This window comes from Equus quagga, chromosome 11 (assembly GCF_021613505.1).
Source record: "Equus quagga isolate Etosha38 chromosome 11, UCLA_HA_Equagga_1.0, whole genome shotgun sequence".
Lineage (NCBI taxonomy): Eukaryota > Metazoa > Chordata > Mammalia > Perissodactyla > Equidae > Equus > Equus quagga.
Genome location: NC_060277.1, coordinates 114,622,464 through 114,644,564, shown reverse-complemented (window position 1 = coordinate 114,644,564; position 22,101 = coordinate 114,622,464). Strand labels below are relative to the sequence as shown.

General features: G+C 52.4%; 1 protein-coding gene across 6 annotated transcripts; it reads left to right on the top strand.

Annotated features, from left to right (window-relative positions):
- The first annotated feature begins 173 nt into the window (after nucleotides 1–173).
- On the top strand, nucleotides 174–11,838 carry TEPSIN (TEPSIN adaptor related protein complex 4 accessory protein). 6 transcript variants are annotated; one of them, XM_046677563.1, is made up of 13 exons: nucleotides 174–249; nucleotides 2,246–2,318; nucleotides 2,630–2,721; nucleotides 2,877–2,970; nucleotides 5,203–5,270; nucleotides 5,472–5,550; nucleotides 5,676–5,747; nucleotides 6,634–6,837; nucleotides 7,925–8,102; nucleotides 8,239–8,352; nucleotides 8,506–8,584; nucleotides 8,836–8,970; nucleotides 9,962–11,838. In XM_046677563.1, the coding sequence occupies exons 1-13, from the start codon at nucleotides 202–204 to the stop codon at nucleotides 10,517–10,519; spliced, it is 1,794 nt and encodes a 597-aa protein (XP_046533519.1). In that variant the 5' UTR covers nucleotides 174–201; the 3' UTR covers nucleotides 10,520–11,838. The 6 variants fall into 6 exon arrangements, with proteins under 6 accessions (XP_046533519.1, XP_046533521.1, XP_046533522.1 ...); XM_046677565.1 differs by lacking the exon at nucleotides 8,836–8,970; XM_046677566.1 differs by lacking the exons at nucleotides 5,203–5,270; nucleotides 5,472–5,550.
- The last annotated feature ends 10,263 nt before the right edge of the window (nucleotides 11,839–22,101 follow it).

Sequence of the window (22,101 nt, the reverse complement as noted above, 5' to 3'; positions counted from 1 at the left end):
CCCAGAGCCCTGCAATTGGCTCGTTGCCTTGTCTGTCTTTAGTCTGGGACTTCGGATTGGCTCAGGCTCAAATTGTTTCCCCAATAGGCCTCAGGGCCCGCCCCACACGAGCGATTGGCCAGCGGGGCCAGACTCGAGCGGTGATTGGAGGGGGACCGGGGCCTGGCGGAAGCGGGGCGGGGCCGGGAGGTGACCGGCATCATGGCGGGCACGCCGCCGCTGCGCGACCGCCTGAGTTTCCTGCACCGGGTGAGTGCGGGCGGTCTCGGCCCTGCTGCGCGCCGCCTCCCCGGCTCGCCCTGAGCCAGAGCCGCCTACCTCCCTGGACCCGCTCGGCCCCCGCCAGGTCACCGCGCTCCGGCCCCTCCGGCTTCTCCTGGGCTCGGTGTCCCCTCCGGCCCCTCCATCCTCGCCTGGCCTCCTCTGGTCCCTCCGACCCACCCCCACTTCTCCCCCCTTCAGCCCCTCCCAAGGTTGGGGGACCTCACCTTATGTACGTGGCCAGGACCCCAGGTCCACTGGGGTCACTCAGGCCCCTTGAACAGAACCCGAATTGGGAAAGATAGCGGTGGGACCCGAATTTGCTTTCTTTCCCAATTTAAAGTAGCTTTACAGGAAAAGAAACATAGTGAGCCCCGAACTGTGTCCGAGGTCAACTCAGCCAGACGCTAGTTTGGGAATCGGGGTCACCGTTTTACTGGGTAACTCTGACAGTAGGGAAAGCTCTGAGCTCCACTCGGATTTGTGCTGAGAAGACTGGCGTTTTAAAGGGAAAACAGGGGAGAGTGGGGCCCAGTTGAGAAATGTTGAGGGGCTGAGCAGCGCCCATGGATTCAGCCGGCTGTGTCTGCTAGCTGGCAGTTATGGAAGATAGGGTCCTATCGCCCCGGAGGGACGGGGAGACAGGCCCTGTCCTTCCTGATGGCTGCAGTTTGAAGAATGGCCCTCACGTCCTTGAGAGAGACGTTCCTGAGTTGTAGGAAACCCATGTTCACCATTGTGAGCCCTTTTTAGTACAGTCACGTGTTGCTTAACGATGGGGATGGTCCTGGGAAACGCGTCATTAGGCGACATGAACACAGCGTGTGCTTACGCAAACCTAGGTGGCATAGCCTGCTACACACCTGGACTGTATGGTGCTAACCTTACGGGACCACCTTCGTATATGCGGTCTGTCGTTGACCGAAACATTATGTGGCGCATGACTGTAAATGCTCCAAGAAAGGGAGGTCGGAAGGTCAAGGAAGGTCAAGGCCTGTTGCCAGGTGTTGGCCAGCATGAACCATAAATTCTCCCGGCGCCTTGAACCTTCTCAGGCAGGCGCTGTAGGGGGCTGAGAGCATCCTCGTGCTGTTAGAAGCCCCTAGTCAGTCCTCTCAGTGCACCTGCCGAGAGTTCGGGCCTCTCCAGCTCGCCTCTGGGTCTTGGTGGACAAGTAGTGTAAGTAGCGGGTGCATAGGCTCACGTGACACTAGACAGCTGCCGTTCAAATTCTAGTCTGTGGCCAGCTCCTGACGGAATTGTTCTCAGTACCCCAAGGTCTTCTATCCTGTCTGCCCCGAGGCTCACGCCCCCACCTGCTGAATGTGGGATCAGTGGGTTTCTGGTTGTCATGTCTGGAGGCCCTCTGTCTCTGTGCTAACGAGTCAGCACATAAACTAAAATGTGTTTGTGCTACAAATAAACATGAGACACAACATGAGTCGGTCATTCTCCCTGTGGGTTGTTTCCACGGGGTCTGTCCCCAGAAGTGGAGCTGTGGGTCGGTTGGGCCAAGTGGTTATGTCACACTGCCAATCAGTGCTCTGGAAATACGAAACATCCCCAGTCCCCTGCGTGGGGGGGCTCACCTCACGCCTTCTCTTTTTTGCCAGTCCATAAGTAGGTACCTTAGGGACGCCTTGAAGTCATCTTGCATGTCTACAAATGTAGAGGCCTTGGGGCCATGCCACATCCTGACCCAAACATACCGGCCCGTCACCACGGAGACCACTACTGAGTGTCTCTTCCTGGGCCTCCATCCCCACTGGTCCAGAATGGAGGCTCCTGCAGGCTCCCTGTGGCCAGTGGGACCATTGCCGTGCCCTCTGGCCCCCTCACCAGGCAGGCTGCCAGCAGCGAGATGCGTGCACAGTGGCTCCCTCAGGCACCCGGAGAGCTAGGGCTCCCACAGCCACTCTTGGGAATGGGTGGCCCTTTGTGCAACTGTCACTCATCATGGCCCGGGGCTCTCGCTCACTTTCAGCTCCCGATTCTCCTGAAGGGAACATCAGATGATGACGTCCCATGCCCCGGCTACCTGTTTGAGGAGATTGCCAGTATCCTTCCTTGTTGTCCACACATGGGGCCTGGAGCAGCATGCGGGTCTCCTGGGGCCTTCCTGTCCTGAGGGGCCCCCAGTATCTTTAGCATAGTACCAGGCGTGGGTGGGGTCTAAAAGCCACATTACCAGTGACACAGGGCCCAGGAGACCCAAGGAGCCCGACGCTCCTGAAACCAGGGCCCAGGGTGGTACCTGCAGGGAGGATGCAGCGAGAGGTCCAGTGGCAGCGAGGCCTGATTTCCCTCCACGGCCACCGAGTGCAGCCCGGGGTCAGCTCACTCCTTCCCTAACCCAGTCACCTCCCAGAAATCTCCCACGAGTCCCTGGGCAGCAGCCAGTGCCTCCTGGAGTACCTTCTGAACCGTCTGCACAGTGGCTCCGGCCGTGTGAAGCTCAAGGTGAGTCCAGCAGCAGCCCTGCAGCCCCTGCCCGGGGAACAGGTCAGGGACGGGCAAGGTGGGAGGGGAGGGACACAGGCTGAGGATGGCAGGTGGCGCGGTGCCGGGTGGGTTGCCCTCTGGCTCAGCTTGCCCCACATGGCTTGTCCCCCCAGGTGCTGAAGATCATGCTCCACCTGTGCAGTCACGGCTCCCCGTCCTTCCTGCTCATCCTCAAGCGGAACTCCACCTTCATCCAGGAAGCCGCAGGTGCTGGGCCAGCACAGCTCCGAGAGAGGGCTGTGGGGGGAGGCTGGCCAGCGCACGGTCAGCCCGACACTCGCGGTGCCCCTCGCTCTGTGCCCCGGCACGCAGTTCCCCAGCCCGGCACCGCCCTTTCCTCCCCCGTGTCTTCGCCAGTGGCGCCGTGCACATCCTTGGGTGTGATTCCTCATTCCGACTGCGGCCCTGTTGGGCCTTTGCAGGCGCAGTGGGTGCACCGCCCTCCCCTGCCACCAGCTCTCTCTTCTCCCCAGGGCTGCTCCTCAGGGCCCGAGACAGAGGGAGCGCTTGTGAGCCTCCCGCCCTCAGAGGTGTGGGAGGACGGGGCTGGTGAGGCCGTCGGGAGAGGTGGGGCTCTGCCTGTCATGGTCCAGGCCACAGGTGGGTCTGGGTGGGGCCCCATCCCCTCATCCCCCCACAACCAGGGGCCATCGTGCATCTCTTGCTAACAAGGACTTGTGGGGACGTGGCCTGAGATCCTCGGGTGGGGCGGCAGTCCTGGCTGGGGTCGGTCTCGGGGGCAGGCTGTCCCAGACCCCAACAAATCTTTGGAAGGGTTCGGCCTTCCGGCAGGAATACACCCACCCGAGCTGTTGCTAAAGGAGCCCCGCCAGTTAGGGGACTGCGTCACTCTTGGCCACCACTTGCTTGTAGGACCTCCTCAGCAGTTGGTGAGCTTGCCCCGTCCGCCAGGCACTGGGGCTCACCCCCCACACTCCAAAACTGCTGTCTCCCTTCCCGAAGGCGGGGCGGAGGCCCGGGCTGCCGTGCCCACACCTTGGAGGTGCAGAACTCACTCTAGACGCCCAGAGGTGTCAGGGTGACTCGTGGTCACGAGCATCGTCACAGCTGAGTGCCCGAAGCTGTGGAGCGAGGCAGCTTGGCCCGGTTCTTCTCCCCAGCCGTCCCCTCATCCTCCTCCTCGGGGAGGGCAGGTAGCATGGCTCGGGGTGCAGCAGGCCGTGGGCTCTGTGGCATGGAAATCTCTGCTGCCGCACACAGTTACACTTATCCCTGTGGCCCCTTGTGCTCTGGGCTTGTCCCCCAGGGTGACAGGTGCCCCAACAGGTTTGCAGGGCCATGGGGACAAGGGTATGAGAGAAAGTGCTGCTGGGGACAATGGGGGCTATGCAGAGAGGATGGCCTGGGCACATGCAGTGGAGGGGGCTGTGCGTCTGGGGCCTGGCAGGTGGGTCCCAGTGGGGAAGGTGAAAGCTGTGGTGGGAACAGCAGGGAGGCACACGCAGCCGTTCGTCCACTCATTTGGCTTCTGGCTGCCAGCCCTGGCTGGGTGTGGGGTCCTATATCTGCACCATGGGACTGGCTGCCAGGTGGAGATGGCACTGAAGGGATGAAAAGTGAGATACATTTGTGATAGAGGAAACAGGGAGGCGGCTGCTCTCGCTCTCAAATGGAGTCCTGAAAGAGGAGGCAGAGTGAGGCACATGCAGCAGATGGGGGAGGGGTACTCTCCAGCATGTGCAAAGGTCCTGAGGCAGGGAGAGCCTGGGCGATGACTTAATGCCATGTAAGAAAACCTGATTTGCCACAACTGAAGCTTTCTGAGCCAGGAGCCTGGCACGGCTGAGGTTGAGGTGGGGCAGCAAGGGGACTTTTTGGGCCAATGTGAGGAACTTGGGTTTTATCAACAAGGCCCTAGGAAGTGGACAAGACCCGAGTCATGTGGCTTCTGGGTGGAGAATGGGCTGAGGGAGGCAGTTAGGTGGCTGATGCGGGAACACAGGTGAGAGACTGCCGTGGGGCTGGAGAGAGGAGCACCATGGAGATGTTCTGGACGTTGATTCACAGGTCTTGCCTGGGGGCATCGGGCTAGGGGAGCCAAGGGGCTGTGCGGGCAGCAGGCTCACCTCTCAGAAACCGCATAGGGTGGCGGGCCCTTCGGGCTTTGTCCAAGGAGCAGAGGCCCCAGGCTTGGCGGCGCGGGAGGGGGTGGCTCACGGGCCGTGGTAGCGACTTGACCTGGAAGTGATGTCACCCCAGGGCGTTTGAGGTCAGACCTGTGTTTTGGAAAGCTCACCCTGACTCTGGGGGTGCCGGGGAGTGGAGTGGACTGCTGGGGGCCCATGGGGGCCCAGCCACAAGGGTGGGGCCAGGGTGGGCTGAGGCCAGCGACCCTGGGGGAGCAGACTGACCGCAGTACCCCACGGGTGGTTGGCAGCACCCAGCTCAGCTCCGCTCCCCTCTGCCTCTGTCCTGCAGTTTTCGCGGGGCCCCCAGATCCTCTCCATGGGAACAGCTTGTCCCGGAAGGTGCGGGCGGCCGCCCAGGTGAGCCCAGGACCCAGGTCCCTCCCCAGGACAGCCCAGGAGCCCAGCTCCACTCTTGCTGGGTGACCACAGCTCCTGGGTCTGGCCCTCCGAGGAGAAGCGTTGGCGGGCGCCGGCGCAGAGCTGGCCTGGGGGCAGGGGAGGACTGCGGCCGAATGTGCCGCAGCCCTGAGCGACCCCCGCCCCCCGGCTCTTGTCTAGGACTTGGGGACGGCCTTGTTCTCTGACACCTCGTCCCCTCCACCTCCCTCCCAGCCTCCCAGGGCCTTGCCTCCAGCAGGTAGGCAACCACATCCAGCCCCATCGTTGGGTCTCCGTTCTGGGGAGGGCTCAGGGCCTCCTCCCTCCGCGGGTCCTGGGCGAGCGAGCTGCCCTGCCCGGGGCTGACGTGGGTCCTCCCCGCAGGCATGGGCTCCCAGTCCAGGCCCCAGGGCACCCTCCAGGGCTTCGGCTACAGCCAGGAACCGGGCCATACAGGTGAGCGCTGCATGGCCTCTCGGAGTGCAGGGACGAGGGCCGCTGCTCTGGTCAGCCGAGGGGTGTAGAGGGCGGGCGGGCGGTGTGCCCACGTGTTGACTCCTCTCTGCCTTTGTGGTCTTGTTCCGCTGCCGTCTTCTCTGCACCGTCCTGCGGGAGAGCATGGCAGGCAGCCGGGCCTGCTCAACAAAGCTGAGGTCAGCCCCGTGCTCGGGCCCCTGCCCCTGGCTCCTTCGAGGGCTGAGAGCAGAGGACAGTGGTCCTGGCTGTGACCGAGGTGACAGAGCAGGAACGATGCTGGTCGTTTCAAGTGGAAACAACAGGCCCCGTTGGCTGGAGCGCGGCAGGCCCGCAGCAGGGCCCCGTGGGCCTCGTGTGGGCTTCGGGCCTTGTCCCTCTGTAGCACTGCCCATCCTCGTCACAGCTCTCGGGCCCCCTGGCACTTCTGAGGCGCTGCTTCCTCAAGCAGGTCTGCCTCAGGCCTCGTCTGCTCTTCACTGGGGGGTGACGGCTGGTCCACCCTTCCATGGGGTGCTCACGTAGGGAAGGGCACCCCCAGCGCTGGACGCGAGTAGCTCTTGAGAGGCCATGGAGGTCAAATTCTCAGGACAAGCTCCTTAGGAGGCCTTTTGCTCCGAGGTGGGGACCGTGGGAACCCAGGGACAGAGCTCTACTGTAAGGTGCAGAGCGTCCCGGCTCCATCGGGCCTGGGAACATAGTCATTGGGGAAGCTTCTGGAAGGGCCTGGGTTCTGTCGCGCAGCCTGTGCTCTGTAACTGCAGCTCGTGTCCCGACCTCCTGAGCCCTGGGCAGGGAGCAGCCATGGGAGAATGTGGGGGACGGGACCGAGGGAGGCCAGCGCCATCTCCCTTCTCCCTCTGCGCAGGCTCTGCGGGGGAGGCCTTCCTCTCCACCATCCAGAAGGCAGCAGAGGTGGTAGCCAATGCTGTGCGCCCTGGGTCTGAGAGCCCCAGTACCAGGAGGCCCCCGCCTCGGGGTGATGCCTACCAGCCTGCCATGGCGCCTTCAGCCAGCCATGCCCACCCAAGTCCCGGGAATCTGCTCCCCGGAGCCGTCCCGGGTGCCCGAGGTAATGAGGTGCCACTCCTTCCTTGAGGGGCTTTCCCTTCCTACGGTCTGGGTCCGGGCAAGCAAGCTCCTTCTTGTCGTCTGCTGGGCCCACGGGTGGAGCACATGACAAGACCTCCATACCAGCAGGGGCTGCAGGGTGCCAGCTCAGGCTGCGAGCAGACATAGGAGGAAGCAAGCAGCACACCCATCGGGGTTTTGTGAGCCTTGCTCTGCTGGTCTTGTCACACCTCTCAAAGGCCAAGTGCCGTCAGTTACTGGATGGGCCATGTGGGAACCCCGCAGAGCCAGCCGCCGACGCAACGTGCGTTCTCCACGGCCTCTGCAGTGGCTTCGCACAGACCCATCCTGCCTCATGGACCAGTGTCCACACACTGTCTAGATGCCTCTGCTAGCTATGCCAAGTGGGAGCGGGATGTTACGGCCCCGAGAGGGCCAGGGTGTACCCGAGAGTCCCCGCTCCTCCTGTGCAGAACCAGCATTTGAGCTGGGACAGGGGCCCCAGCTCCAGCTTTTGTCCCATCATCCCATCACTCAGTGCATCTGGGCGGCTCTACGGCCCATGGGGCATTGGCAGCAACACCCTCGGGCACGGGCGGGCCTCCACGGTGCCTTCCTCCCAGGGGGAGGAGCAGCCAGTCAGTGATGCTCGGTTACAGAGCCACCCACGTACGTGTTTAGAGAGGAAGGTGGAATAGGTGTCGGGTGGACCTCCACTTCCGCCTCTACCAGAAGCTTCTATCACAGTCACGTGGCTCATAAGATTTGAGAGCTGCTGTGCTGGCTCTGCCCCATCCCAGCCTGGCCGCCTCGCACGTCTGCCACGGTCCGGTGCCCCCTGGCTTCTGGTGCCTGGTGCTGCTGTGTCCCCCTGACCCGAATCTCAGGCCGGCTGTGTCCCACCTCAACCCCTGTTTGAGGGGGTGCTCCCTCGGCCCTGCCCTCCTCTGCTGCTGGTTTCTGGAGCTGGAGCTTGGGACCCAGCCCCTCTGGCCCTTCCCTGGGTCTCTGGTCCAGGGGTCTCAGGGAGGTGGGCATGAGGCCGGTCTGAGGCCCCCAGGTCTTACCTCGGTCACTGGTTCTTCCAGCCCTGAGACACCAGCCCGGGCAGGCCGGCGGGGGCTGGGACGAGCCAGACAGCAGCCCCAGCTCTCAGAATTCATCCCAGGAGAACGGCAACCTGGGCAAGACCTCAGACTCGGGTAGTCGGTCAGGCAGCGACAGCCCCTCCGGGGCCAGCTGGGCCCCCAGCGACCTGGCGGAAAGGTGAGCCCGCGCCTCAGGGCATGCCTCCCCACCCCTCCTGGGCCCCACCTGGCAAGGGAGGCCTGACCTGGAGGACCTTGCCCCTCTTGGTGGCGGTGGAGCCACCCTCTGCTCTGACCCACCATGCCCCCCACAGGGCCGAGGCCATGACTCTGAGTGACTGCCAGCAGGAGCTGAGCCTGGTCCAGACCGTGACATGGGGGTCGCGTGCCTTCCTGAGCAGAGAGGAGACCCAGCACTTCGTCAAAGAGTGAGCCCTCCCCCGAACTCCCAGACCCCCACCCCCCTGTCCTCCGGCCCCTCACCCTGGCCCTGCGCCCCCCAGCCTTGCCCGGGTGAGGGGGTGAGGGGAATGGCCTCGCTGCCCCTGCCCCGACCCCCTGCCCAGAGCCCCCTCGTGCAGGTGTGGACTGCTCAACTGCGAGGCGGTGCTGGAGCTGCTGATCTGCCACCTGGGTGGGACCAGCGAGTGTGTGCAGATGGTGAGGGCCGGGCCGTGAGTGCGGGCGAGTGCGTGCCTGTGCCAGGGGAGCAGGCGGGGGTGGCACGGTGGCCTCCTCAGTGGTGGTCTGCCTGGGGGAGGCAAGTGGGAGCGGGCAGTGAGCGCAGGATCCTGGTGGGGCTGCTGCAGGGGCTTACTGGGGCTCAGACTGGGCCTCAGTGAGCAGGGAGGGAGCTGGCCAGACAGGCCTTCCTCCTGGGTGGACCTGCCGACCTCCTCTCTGCCCTGCAGAGAGCCCTGGGTGCCATCGCCTCTCTCGGGTGCACTGACCTGCTCCCCCAGGAGCACATCCTGCTCCTCACCCGGCCACGGCTGCAGGAGCTCAGCGCGGGCAGCCCCGGACCTGTAACCAACAAGGCCACCAAGGTGGGCAGCAGCCGTGGCCCAGAGAAGCCGGCACAGGGACACCTCCAGTCCTACACCCTGTCCCACCGTCCTTTCCCAGACACACACTTGTGCCTGTCCCTTGCTGCCCAGGACAAGTCATGCCCTGAGAACTGCAGTCGGGGTCCTCGCCTCTCACTGGCTCATGGCCCTCGAGGCTCACTGGTTGCTGGAATACCCCCAAGCTTGCCCACCTTACTGCTCAGCAACCCTGCTTCCACGTGGCTCAGCTCACATGGAGCTTCCTGCAGGAAGCCCTCCTTGACTGCTTGGAGAGATTTATCCCACTGTTCTCCACCCCACAGTTCACGGGTCCATGCTTGGCTCCTGGAGGGCAGAAATGTTTCCTTCATCTGAGTCCCGTTCCCACATAGGCTTGAATTGTGTGGAGGCCACCGGGAGTCTGTCACTGGGGGACCTCTGGGCAGCGCCTCTGGGCTGCTGGCCTCTCTGCAGCTGAGCCCTGGTGCCTTCACTGCCTGTTGGCATCCTCTGGCTTCTTCCCTTTTTCTCTGGGGCCACTGAAAATTCAAATTCTCTTTGGTCAAAGTGTCAGTGACTCTGTGATACACAAGACACACATGGTGGCACGTCATGGGGGTATTCCTAAGGACAGGAACACTGGGAGAACCCAGGTGTCCGGCAGGTGGGAATGACTGGATGGGCTAAGGCACCTTTTTTTCTCTCAGTCTATGTCTGGTGGTTGCATGGTGCCCGACAAGGGGCCACCTCTCCCTGTGCTGGCTCGTCTCGCAGCCAGGTTCAGTGACAGGGAAAACGTCCGTGTGTAACAGCAGGTGTGGGGCAGGACACATGGCCGCAGGTTGGGCGTGGACAGTGGGCCCCGGTGTTAAAGCAGCCAACACTGGTCGGTGGGATAGCAGCGAGGAGGCACTGGGAGGGGCAGGCCAGTCCCCATGATTCCCGGAGAGCGTGGAACACTCACTGAGTCCCCTTTCCTTCCGTTGTCCAGATCCTGAGGCACTTTGAAGCTTCCTGCCGACAGCGGCCCCCTGCCCAGAGGCCCCCGGCCGAGCCAGGCACTGCAACTACCCACGCGGGCCCCTCCGACCTGCTGACCGACACTGTGCCTTTCGCCGGGGGCCAGGCATTCCTGCAGCCTCTGAATTCAGCCCTGTTCTCACCCAAGGGCCCTGCACAGCCCCCTCCCCTGCAGGGTTCCCCACTTGCTGGGCCCGGGGACACCAGGGAGGCTGAGACCGGACTGGCAGGTTCCAGGGAGCAGGGGCCTGCATCTGAGCCGGGCCCTTCAGGCACGGATACCACAGAGGGAGTGCCAGAGCTCGGGCCAGGCCCCAGCGGCTGCCCGTGGAGCCCAGTGGCCAGTGGTGGCTGCAGCTCCTTGTTTGCCGGCATGGAGCTGGTAGCCTGTCCCCGCCTGCTGGGGGCTGGGACTGCTGCAGGGGAGCCTCCCTCGGCCCCCCAGGCCCCTTGGACGTTGTCACAGAGTGCGGCAGCAAGAGAGCCTCCTGGCTCAGAGCCATCAGCTTTTGCATTCTTAAACTCGTGACCGTGTCAGGTGGGCCTCGTGTGGAGTCTCCACATCCCTGGCCCACGATTCCCAGAACCCCCTGACTTCGTGCTGTCCCCTCAGCCCACAGCCCCTCATGTCCCACCAAAGAGTGGTTCCCCTCGGGTGTCTGTGGTTGGCCTCAATCTCTCTCTGGCCTCTTCCACTCACCCACTGAGGCCTTGGTGCAGGCAGCTGCCTCGCTGGGCAAGCTCAGAGTGGATGACGACCCATCCAGTGAAGAGAACAGCCAGCAATAAACTCTGGGTGATGCTTCAGGAGTCCAGGAGCCAGCCAGAACCAGCACGGCACTGCAGAAAGGAGTGGTCTTTGCCCACAGGGCTCAGCTCCCCAGCAAGGCAGGTTCCCTGTTTTCCTGCTGGAGGAGGCAGGACCCCCCCCTCCCCCCCCCAACACAGGCTCTTTTTGTGGGTGTGGTGGCTGTGGGAGCAGCTCATCTGAGCAGCCCACAGGACTTGCAGGGGCCCCAGGATGGGGCAGAGCTGTGCCGGTTTCTAGGCAGAATTAGGAACTGAGCTGCTTGGTAAGACTGACGGCTGCTGGGCCTGGCTGCCGGGTCTCCTGCCTCACAGCCATCTGGTCAGATGGGCTGACACACGCACATTGGGTCCTGTCTGCAAAGACTGTCAGGCCCCTCTCCCCATGGCCAAAGGCATGGGAGGGGAAGCAGTGGCGGGGGGGTGTTACACGGCCTCTCTGGAGGGGATGAGAGAGGAGGCATGGCGACCTCTGGAGCTGTCCAGAGTCCCCGGGCTCCTCAGGCACAGCAGAGCAGGGCGCCCTCCTCTGAGGGGCCAGTCAGGAGGAGACAGGTCACACCCATGCCTCTCGGCTGAGCTGCCACAGTTGCCAAGTGACGACCTGAGAGGAGGGCTCCAGGCCACCTCGGCCCCCTGTCTCCTTTGCCAGAGGCTGGCCAGGTGGACTGGAATGCTTACAGCAGCGGGCAGGCATGCAGCAGGGCCTCAGAGATGCTGACCCTGGGGTCCTCTGGGGAAACGCTGCCTGCCTTGCCCTCAGAAACAAGGTTTTTTGTGTGGATTTGGAACCAGTGCTTGGGGCTTACTTTGTTTTTGAGCTCAAATTCCTCCCTCAGTGTGGGGTTGGAAGCAGCCATGCGTCTCCTCATCCATCAGAGTGGGCCTGTGCTGTCCGGCCTGGAGCTGTTTCCAGTGTCGGATCCCTGTGTGACAGTTCTGTGCCCTCGACGCTGGCCTCCCAGCGAAGCCTCTGGGCCTGCAGAACCGCAGAAGGTGCAAGGGTCAGCTTCCCAAATAAACACCTTTTGCACAAAGCTGCACCCTTTTTTTCCTTTTCTTTCCTTCCTGTATGTGTGTGTGTTTTAATGAGATTAGCATTACTAAAGGGCACGCTGAGAGAACTTCTTTTCTAAAAGTAGGGACAGCATTATTTCTCCCTTGCATGTTTGGGAGAACTTCCCAGTGGAACTGTCTGGTCCTGCAATTTTCTTAATTGCAAGGTTTTTAACTGAAATTCAATTTCTTGGGTAGATAAAGGACTATTTGAGTCATCTATTTCTTTATAAATGAGTTTTAGTAGTTTGTATCTTTCAAGGAATTCATCCATTTCGTGTAAGTTGTCAAGCATGGCCACAAAGTTGTTTTTGTAGCACACCTGTAGTATCCTTTCAATTTCTGCAGGGTCTGTAATGCTATTCTGTCTTTCATTTCTGATATTGATAAATTTTTCCTCTCTTGGTTAGTCTGATTAGAAGTTTATTAATATTAGGGGCTGCCCCGGTGGCGCAGAGGTTAAGTGTGCACGTTCCACTTATGCAGCCTGGGGGTTGAGGGTTTCGATCCCAGGTGCAGACATGGCACCACTTGGCACGCCATGCTGTGGTAGGCGTCCCACGTATAAAGTAGAGGAAGATGGGCATGGATGTTAGCTCAGGGCCAGTCTTCCTCAGCAAAAAGAGGAGGATTGGCGGCAGATGTTAGCTCAGGGCCAATCTTCCTCAAAAAAAAAAAAAAGTTCATTAATATTATTAATCTTTCCAAAACCTAACTTTTGGTTTTATTTTTTCCACTTTTATGTTTTCTTTTTCATTGATTTCTGCTCTTTATTATTTCCTTCTTTCTGCTTTGGGTTTATTTTTCTTCTTTTTCTGTTTTCTTTAAGGTGGAAGCTCAGATTATTGATTTAAGACCTTTCTTTTCTAATATAGTCATTTTTAGTGCTATAAGTTTTCCTCTAGACACTGCTTTGGCTGCATCCTATGAATTTTTATATGTTTTTATTCAGTTCAAAATATTTTCTAATTTCCCTTGAGGCTTCCTTTTTTCCAATGGGCTATTTAAAGGTGTGTTTCTCTGTTATTTCTATTTTAACTCTGACATAGTAAGAGAACCTATTGTGTATTACTTCAATTATATTTTTAAAGATGTCACACTCTTAAAGTTTGTTTTATGGCCCAGAATATAGCCTGCTGTGGTGAATGTTCCATGTGCACTTGGTCTAAGAACTACAGAATATCCTTCATGAATAGGAATGAAAAAATCCTCAACAAAATATAGCAAAATTAATCAAGCAATATATAAAAAGGGCAATACATCACAATCAGTGGAGTTTATCCTGGGGGTGTGAGGCTGGTTCAACATCTGAAGTTCAGTGTAATTCACCATATTAACAAACCGTAGAGGAAAATCACATTATCCTTTTATGCAGAAAAAGCAAGACACAAAATTCATTGTTCATTCCCAAAAACTCTCAGCAAACTAGAAATATAACAATTTCTTTCACCTGGTAAAGAGCATCTACAAAAACCCCGCAGCTAACATACTTGATGAAGGACTGAATACTTTCCCCCAAAGACGGGACAAGGCAGAGCTAAGCAGTCTGACCACTTCTGTTCAGCATTGTACCAGAAGCCCTGGCCAGTCATTAAAGCAAGAAAACAATAAAAAGCAAACACACTGGAGAAGAAGAAATAAAACTGTGACTATTCACAGACAACATTATTGTCTATGTAGAAAAATCCCACAGAACCTACAAAAATTCCTAAAACTTACAAGTGAGTTCAGCAAGGTCACAGGCTACAGGATAAATTATACGATCAATTGTATTTTTGTATATTAGCAATAAACAATTGGAAATTGAAATTTTCAAACCATCATTATTTATGATAGCACCCAGAAATTAAATATAAAAATAAATATAGGCGGAGCAAAATGGCGGGGTGAGCTGACCCGGGATTCTCTCCCCTCCAAAATACAACAAAAGATTGGAAGAACTGAATTTCAGAGAATAAACATAATGCCAGATAGTTAGAGACCTACAATACCAAGAAGGCAGAGATCATAAACCTTGCTTACACCCTCGGAGGCGCTGGAACTGTAGGAGAGGACATCACTCCCTCCCCTAGAGTCTGCGATCGCTGTGGCGCCGGTCGGGAAGGAGCGGGAGAGGGGCCGCGTGACCCGGGGATCATCCAGGACTCCTGCCGCTGATTCAGTGGAGACCCGCTGACAGGGGGGAAAGCTTCCCTCCGTGGGGACCCCATAAATCAACGGCCTTGGGAGACCAGAAAACAGAACTGATCTGAACCCAGACCAGCGGGTGTAACAGCCCCTCCCCCCTAACAAAGCCAGTGGGCGCAGCCATCTTGCCCCGAAGGTGGAGAGCTAACATGCCGCTCTCGACCCCCATCTAGTGGCGACAGGCTGTAACTGCAACTGAATTCTACCACCATGAGAAAAAACCGCTCCACTACCATCCAGCAATTTATAAAAGCCCCAGACCAGAAGCAAAACAATAAAAACACAGAATTAAGTCCTGAGGACTTGGAATTAGGTAAACTAAGTGATAATGAGTTCAGAGCAGCTATAATCAAAAAACTCAATGAGGTAGAGAGAAAGATAGAGAAACAAGCCGAGTTCTGGAGTTACTTCACAAAAGAGATTGAAATCATAAAGAAAAATCAAACAGAATTACTTGAGATGAAAAACACAATGGACCAGATAAAACAGAATACGGATTCCCTGAATGCCTGTGTAGACAACATAGAGGAGCAAATCAGCATAATCGAGGACAGACAGGCTGAATGGCGCCAGACAGAGGAAGAAAGAGAACTAAGAATTTTAAAAAATGAGGAAAATCTCCGAGAGATAATGGATTCAATGAGGAGTAAGAACATAAGGATCATAGGAATTCCTGAGAATATGGAAAAGGAAAATGGAGCAGAAAGTGTGCTTAACGAAATTGTTGAAGAGAACTTCCCAAATCTAGGGATCAACGGAGAAATGTGTGTAGAGGAGGGTTTTAGATCTCCTAGATTTGTCAGTGTAAAAAGAGCTACCCCAAGGCACATAGTAGTAAAGTTGGCAAATAGGAATGATAAGGAGAGAATACTCAGGGAAGTAAGGAAAAAAAAGAGAGTAACCTATAAAGGAGCCCCTATCAGACTGTCAGCGGATTTCTCTACAGAAACCCTACAAGCTAGGAGAGAATGGAGTGATATATTCAAAGCTTTAAAGGAGAAAAATCTTCAGCCAAGAATACTCTATCCAGCAAGAATTTCCTTCAGATATGAGGGAGAAATTAAATCTTTTCCAGACAAACAAAAGTTAAGGCAATTTGTAACTAAAAGCCCTCCATTACAAGAAATCCTCAAGAAGGCTCTCATACCTGAAAAAAGAAAAAAGGGAGAAAGGGGACACAAGCCACAGACTAGGGAGACCGATGGATAGAACCACAACAGGATAGCAAATATTCAACTATAGCATTAGGGTAAAAATAAGGAAACTACCAAAACGAGGACGATCTTAGCACTCTAACTACAAATTAATAAGACGAGTTGGAATAAAAAATGAAAGTAATTATTTAGGAGGGGAAGAGCAAAGGGTCTATATCAGTATTGGTAAAGCAGGTAAGAGACCACCAGAGAATGGACTATATTATACACGAGATTCTAAATACAAACTTCAAGGTAGACACTAAAATAAAGTACAGAACAGAGTCACAAATCATAAATAAGGAAAAATCTAAGAAACCCAGCATAAGAAATTGCAGTATTAAATGGGTAGTCTAAAGCAAACAGGAAAAGAAATGCAGGCAAACAAGATAATGAGTGACAGATTGACAGCACTAAGTCCACATGCATCAATAATCACTCTCAATGTGAACGGATCGAACTCTCCAATAAAAAGACACAGAGTGGCAAAAAGGATTAAAGAACATGATCCAACAATTTGTTGCCTCCAGGAAACACACCTCAGCCCCAAGGACAAACACAGACTCAGGGTGAAGGGGTGGAGGACAATACTTCAAGCAAATAGCAAGGAAAAAAAGGCAGGTTTTGCAATTCTCATATCAGACCAAGTGGATTTCAAAATAAGACAGGTAAAGAGAGACACAGAGGGACAACATATAATGATCAAAGGGACACTTCATCAAGAAGAAATAACGCTTATAAATATCTATGCACCCAACACAGGAGCACCAAGATTCATAAAGCAACTATTAACAGACCTAAAGGAAGATGTTAAAAACAACACAATAATAGTAGGGGACCTCAACACCCCACTCACATCAATGGACAGATCATCCAGACAGAAAATCAGCAAGGAAATAGTGGAGCTAAATGAAAAACTAAAACAATTGGACTTAATAGACATATATAGATCACTCCACCCTGAAAGAGCTGAATACACATTCTTCTCAAGTGCACATGGAACATTCTCTAGGATAGACCATATGTTGGGAAACAAGGCAAGCCTCTACAAATTTAAAAAAATTGAAATAATAACAAGCATCTTCTCAGATCATAGTGCTATAAGGCTAGAAATTAATTACAAGAAAAAAGCTGAGAAAGGCACAAAGATGTGGAGACTAAACAACACACTACTGAACAAGCAATGGATTGTTGAAGAAATTAAAGAAGAAATAAAAAAATACCTGGAAACAAATGAAAATGATAACATGCCATACCAACTCATATGGAATACAGCAAAAGCTGTATTAAGAGGAAAATTCATCGCAATACAGGCACATCTTAACAAACAAGAAAAATCCCAAATAAGCAACCTTAAAGCACACCTAACTGAACTAGAGAAAAAAGAACAAATGAAGCCCAAAGTCAGCAGAAGGAGAGAAATAATAAAAATCAGAGCAGAAATAAGTACTATTGAAACGAAAAAGGCAGTAGAAAGGATCAATGAGACAAAGAGCTGGTTTTTTGAGAAGATAAATAAAATTGACAAACCACTAGCCAGACTTACAAAGAAAAAAAGGGAGAAAGCTCAAATAAACAAAATCAGAAATGAGCGAGGAGAAATAACAACAGACTGTGCAGAAATACAACAGATTATAAGAGAATACTACAAAAAACTATATGCCAACAGAATGGATAACCTAGAGGAAATGGATAAATTCTTGGACTCCTACAATCTCCCAAAGCTCACTCAAGAAGAGGCAGACAATTTGAACAGACCAATCACAAGGAAAGAGATTGAAACAGCAATCAAAAACATACCAAAGAATAAAACCCCAGGACCAGATGGCTTTCCTGGGGAATTCTACCAAACTTTCAGAGAGGATTTAATACCTATCCTTTTCAAGCTATTCCAAAAAATTAGGGAAGATGGAACACTTCCTAACACATTCTATGAGGCCAACATCACGCTGATACCAAAACCTGACAAGGACACCACGAAAAAAGAGAACTACAGGCCAATATCACTGATGAACATAGATGCAAAAATTCTAAACAAAATTTTGGCAACCAGAATTCAGCAATTCATCAAAAGAATCACACATCATGATCAACTGGGATTCATACCAGGAACACAGGGATGGTTCAACATCCGCAAATCAATCAACGTGATACACCACATCAACAAACTGAGGAATAAAAACCACATGATCATCTCAACAGATGCAGAGAAGGCATTTGACAAGATCCAACAGCCATTTATGATAAAAACTCTGAACAAAATGGGCATAGAAGGAAACTACCTCAACATAATAAAGGCCATATACGACAAACCCATAGCCAACATCATACTCAGTGGGCAAAAACTGAACCCCATCCCCCTGAAAACAGGAACGAGACAAGGATGCCCTCTATCACCACTCTTATTTAACATAGTACTGGAGGTCCTGGCCAGAGCAATCAGGCAAGAAAAAGGAATAAAAGGAATCCAAATAGGGAGGGAAGAAGTGAAACTCTCGCTGTTTGCAGACGACATGATCTTATATATAGAAAACCCCAAAGAGTCCATTGGAAAACTCTTAGAAGTAATCAACAACTACAGCAAAGTTGCAGGGTATAAAATCAATTTGCATAAATCAGTAGCATTTCTATACTCCAGTAATGAACCAACAGAAAAAGAACTCAAGAATATAATACCATTCAGAATCGCAACAAAAAGAATAAAATACCTTGGGGTAAACTTAACTAAGGAAGTGAAGGACCTATATAATGAAAATTACAAGGCCTTTCTGAGAGAATTGGATGACGACATAAGGAGATGGAAAGACATTCCATGTACATGGATTGGAAGAATAAACATAGTTAAAATGTCCGTTCTACCTAAAGCAATCTACAGATTCAACGCCATCCCAATCAGAATCCCAATGACATTCTTTACAGAATTAGAACAAAGAATCCTAAAATTCATATGGGGCAACAAAAGACCCCGAATTTCTAAAGCAATCCTGAGAAAAAAGAACAAAACGGGAGGCATCACAATCCCTGACTTCAAAACATACTACAAAGCTACAGTAATCAAAACAGCATGGTGCTGGTACAAAAACAGGTGCACAGATCAATGGAACAGAATTGAAAGCCCAGAAATAAAACCACACATCTATGGACAGCTAATCTTCGACAAAGGAGCTGAGGGCATACAATGGAGAAAAGAAAGTCTTTTCAACAAATGGTGCTGGGAAAACTGGAAAGCCACATGTAAAAGAATTAAAATTGACCATTCTTTTTCACCATTCACCAAAATAAACTCAAAATGGATTAAAGACCTAAAGGTGAGATCTGAAACCATAAGGCTTCTGGAAGAAAACGTAGGCAGTACACTCTTTGACATCAGTATTAAAAGGCTCTTTTCGGACACCATGCCTTCTCAGAGAAGGGAAACAATAGAAATAATAAACAAATGGGACTTCATCAGATTAAAGAGCTTCTTCAAGGCAAATGAAAACAGGATTGAAACAAAAAAACAACCCACTAACTGGGAAAAAATATTTGCAAGTCATATATCTGACAAAGGCTTAATATCCATAATATATAAAGAACTCTCACAACTCAACAACAAAACATCAAACAACCCAATCAAAAAATGGGCAGGAGACATGAACAGACATTTCTCCAAAGAAGATATACTGATGGCCAATAGGCACATGAAAAGATGTTCATCATCGCTGATCATCAGGGAAACGAAAATCAAAACTACACTAAAATATCACCTTACACCCGTTAGAATGACAAAAATATCTAAAACTAATAGCAACAAATGTTGGAGAGGTTGCAGAGAAAAAGGAACCCTATACACTGCTGGTGGGAATGCAAACTGGTGCAGCCACTATGGAAAACAGTATGGAGATTCCTCAAAAAATTAAAAATAGAACTACCATACGATCCAGCCATCCCACTACTGGGTATCTATCCAAAGAGCCTGAAGTCAGCAATCCCAAAAGTCCTGTGCACCCCAATGTTTATTGCAGCACTGTTTACAATAGCCAAGACGTGGAAGCAACCTAAGTGTCCAGCAACAGACAAATGGATAAAGAAGATGTGGTACATATATACAATGGAATACTACTCAGCTGCAAAACAGAACAAAATCATTCCATTTGCAATAACATGGATGGACCTTGAGAGAATTATGTTAAGTGAAATAAGCCAGCGAGAGAAGGATAATCTGTGTATGACTCCACTCATATGAGGAATTTAAAATTATGGACTAAGAACAATTTAGTGGATACTAGGGGAAAGGTGGGGTGGGGGGTGGGCACAAAGGGTGAAGTGGTGCACCTACAACATGACTGACAAACATTAATGTATAACTGAAATTTCACAAGATTGTAACCTATCAATAACTCAATAAAAATAAATAAATAAATATAAAAAATATACGTAGGATCTGTAAGTTGAAAAATAGAAAAGACCAGTGAAAGAAATCAATGAAGACCTAAATAAATAGAGAGATATACCATGCTCATGGATTGGATGACTTGACATTATTAAGACATCAATTCTCCCCAAATTGATGTACAGATATAATCCCCATCAAAATTCCAGCTGGACTTTTTTTTGCAGATGGTGACATGACAAGCCGATACTAAAATTTATAGGAAAAGTCAAATCAGAACAGCCAGCGTAATTTTGAAAAGGAACAAAGAGGACTCATTGTACTTTGTTTGAAGACAATGTCAAGCAGCGCCAATCAAGACAGCATGGAGGAGGCTGGCCCCATGGCCGAGTGGTTAAGTCTGCTTTGGCAACCCAGTGTTTCGAGATTTGGATCCTGGGCACTGACCTACACAACACTCATTAAGCCATGCTATGGTGGCATACCAGCTAGAAGAACTAGAATGACTTATAAAGAGGATCTACGACCATGCGCTGGGGCTTTGGGGAAAGAAAAAAAAAGAGGAAGACTGGAAACAGATGTTAGCTCAGGGCCAATCTTCCTCACCAAAAAAAAAAGAAAGTGAGGGATCTGTGAAAGGTCAGGCACGGATCAAGGCACCAGTACAGACAGTTCAGAAATAGACCCACAGAAACATGGTTAATTGATTTTCCACAAAGGTGTCAAGGTAATTCAATGGAGAAAGGATAGCCTTTCAACAGATGGTACTGGAACAACTGGACATCCGTGTACAAAAAAGAAAAAGAAAAAACTTCAGCCCACACCTCATGCTTTACACAAAATTGAAAGTGAGCCATAGGCCTAGGTGTGAAACCTAAACTATAAAAGTTCTACAAGAACCTATGAGAAAATGTTCTGTCATTGCATTAGGCAACGGTTTTGATCTGAGATACAAAAAGCACAAAGCGTAATAGAAAAAATTGTCCTTTGTCAAAGTTTAAGAACTTCTCTTTGAACGACACAGTTAAGAGAAGGGGAAGACAAGCCACAGAGTGGCAGAAAATATTTGCAAGCCATATATCTCATGAAGGACTTTCATCAAGAACACAAAAGGAACGCTCAAAATTTAACAATAAAACAACCCAGTTTACAAAGTGGGCAAAAGATTTGGACAGACCCTTCACCGAAGAAGCTGTATGAATAGATGGGAAATAAGCACATGAACAGATTCTCCACATCATTAGTCATTGGGGAAATGCAGTTTAAAACTGTATGTGATGCCACTAAACACCTATTAGAATTACTTTAAAAAACCCTGACAATACAAGAGCTGCAGGCGCTGAGGAGCGACCGGAACTGGCACGCTGCTGGGGGAGTGCAACATGGCACAGCTCCTCTGGAAAGCATTTCTTATTTTGGCCATTTCTTATAAAGTTAAACACATACCTACCATATGACCCAGAAGTCCCACTCCCAAGTCTTTATTTACCCCAGCGAAATGAAAAGTCCTAAAAGTGAACGTTTACAGCAATTTCATTCACAGTTGCCCCAAACCGGAAACAACCCCAAGTCCTTCAGTTGATGACCCGTAAATGAAGGGTGGTTCACCCGGCCCCTGGAATACCCCTCAGCAGGTGGAGAGGAATGCGGATGAATCTCAAAATGCCAAGTGAAGGAAGGCTACATACTGTACAATTCCATTTCCATGACATTCTGGAAAAGGCAACCCCATAGCGAAGAGAACAGATTAGTGGCAGCCAGGGGTAAAGGGTGGGAGAGGGTGCGCCTACAAAGGGGAAGCCCAGGGGTTTTGGAGAGGGGAGAAGGTCCTGTACCTTGTTCATGGTGGAGGCCACACAAGTGCATGCATTTGTCAAAGCTCAAAGAACTGTACCCTCAAAAGTGTGAATTTTATTGTATATAAATTTAGCATTTTTAAATTTAGACACATTTTAAGAAGTGGGGCGAAGACCAGCAATGTGCTGTTATTTTAAGGGGAAAGATGACTTTTGTTGGGGAGATCAGAGGCTTCATGGAGGAGAGGGCATCTGAGGTGGATCTCAGGGGAACGCAGCATCGGGGCTTTCCAGGTAAATGGAGCACAGCCAAGTGACATCCGGGCCGAGGAGCGCGGGGGTGCTGGGCGCACCGATTGCACCTGCAGCGCCAGGGCCGACGGCGTAGTGCCCGCCTTGGGACACGCAGGACACCCAGGAGGGGAGGCCCTGCCCGTGGGGCCCGTGGTCTGCACATGCTTTACTAGTGAAAACAACCCAAGGAAGAGACGGCGCGGGGATGGGGGTGGGGGCTTACAACTTTGGAGAAGGAGGCGGAAAAAAAAGAGTGAAGGAATGGAGAGGAGAGTCAAAACGGGGCGCACACCACCGCGCGGTCTCGGGAGATGAAAAGGGTTAGGGGGCTTTGGGTGGGGGTCGGTGTCCGGGTCCCGGGAGCAGGGCTGCCTGAGGAAGGCCCCAGCGCGGCCTCCGGGGAAAT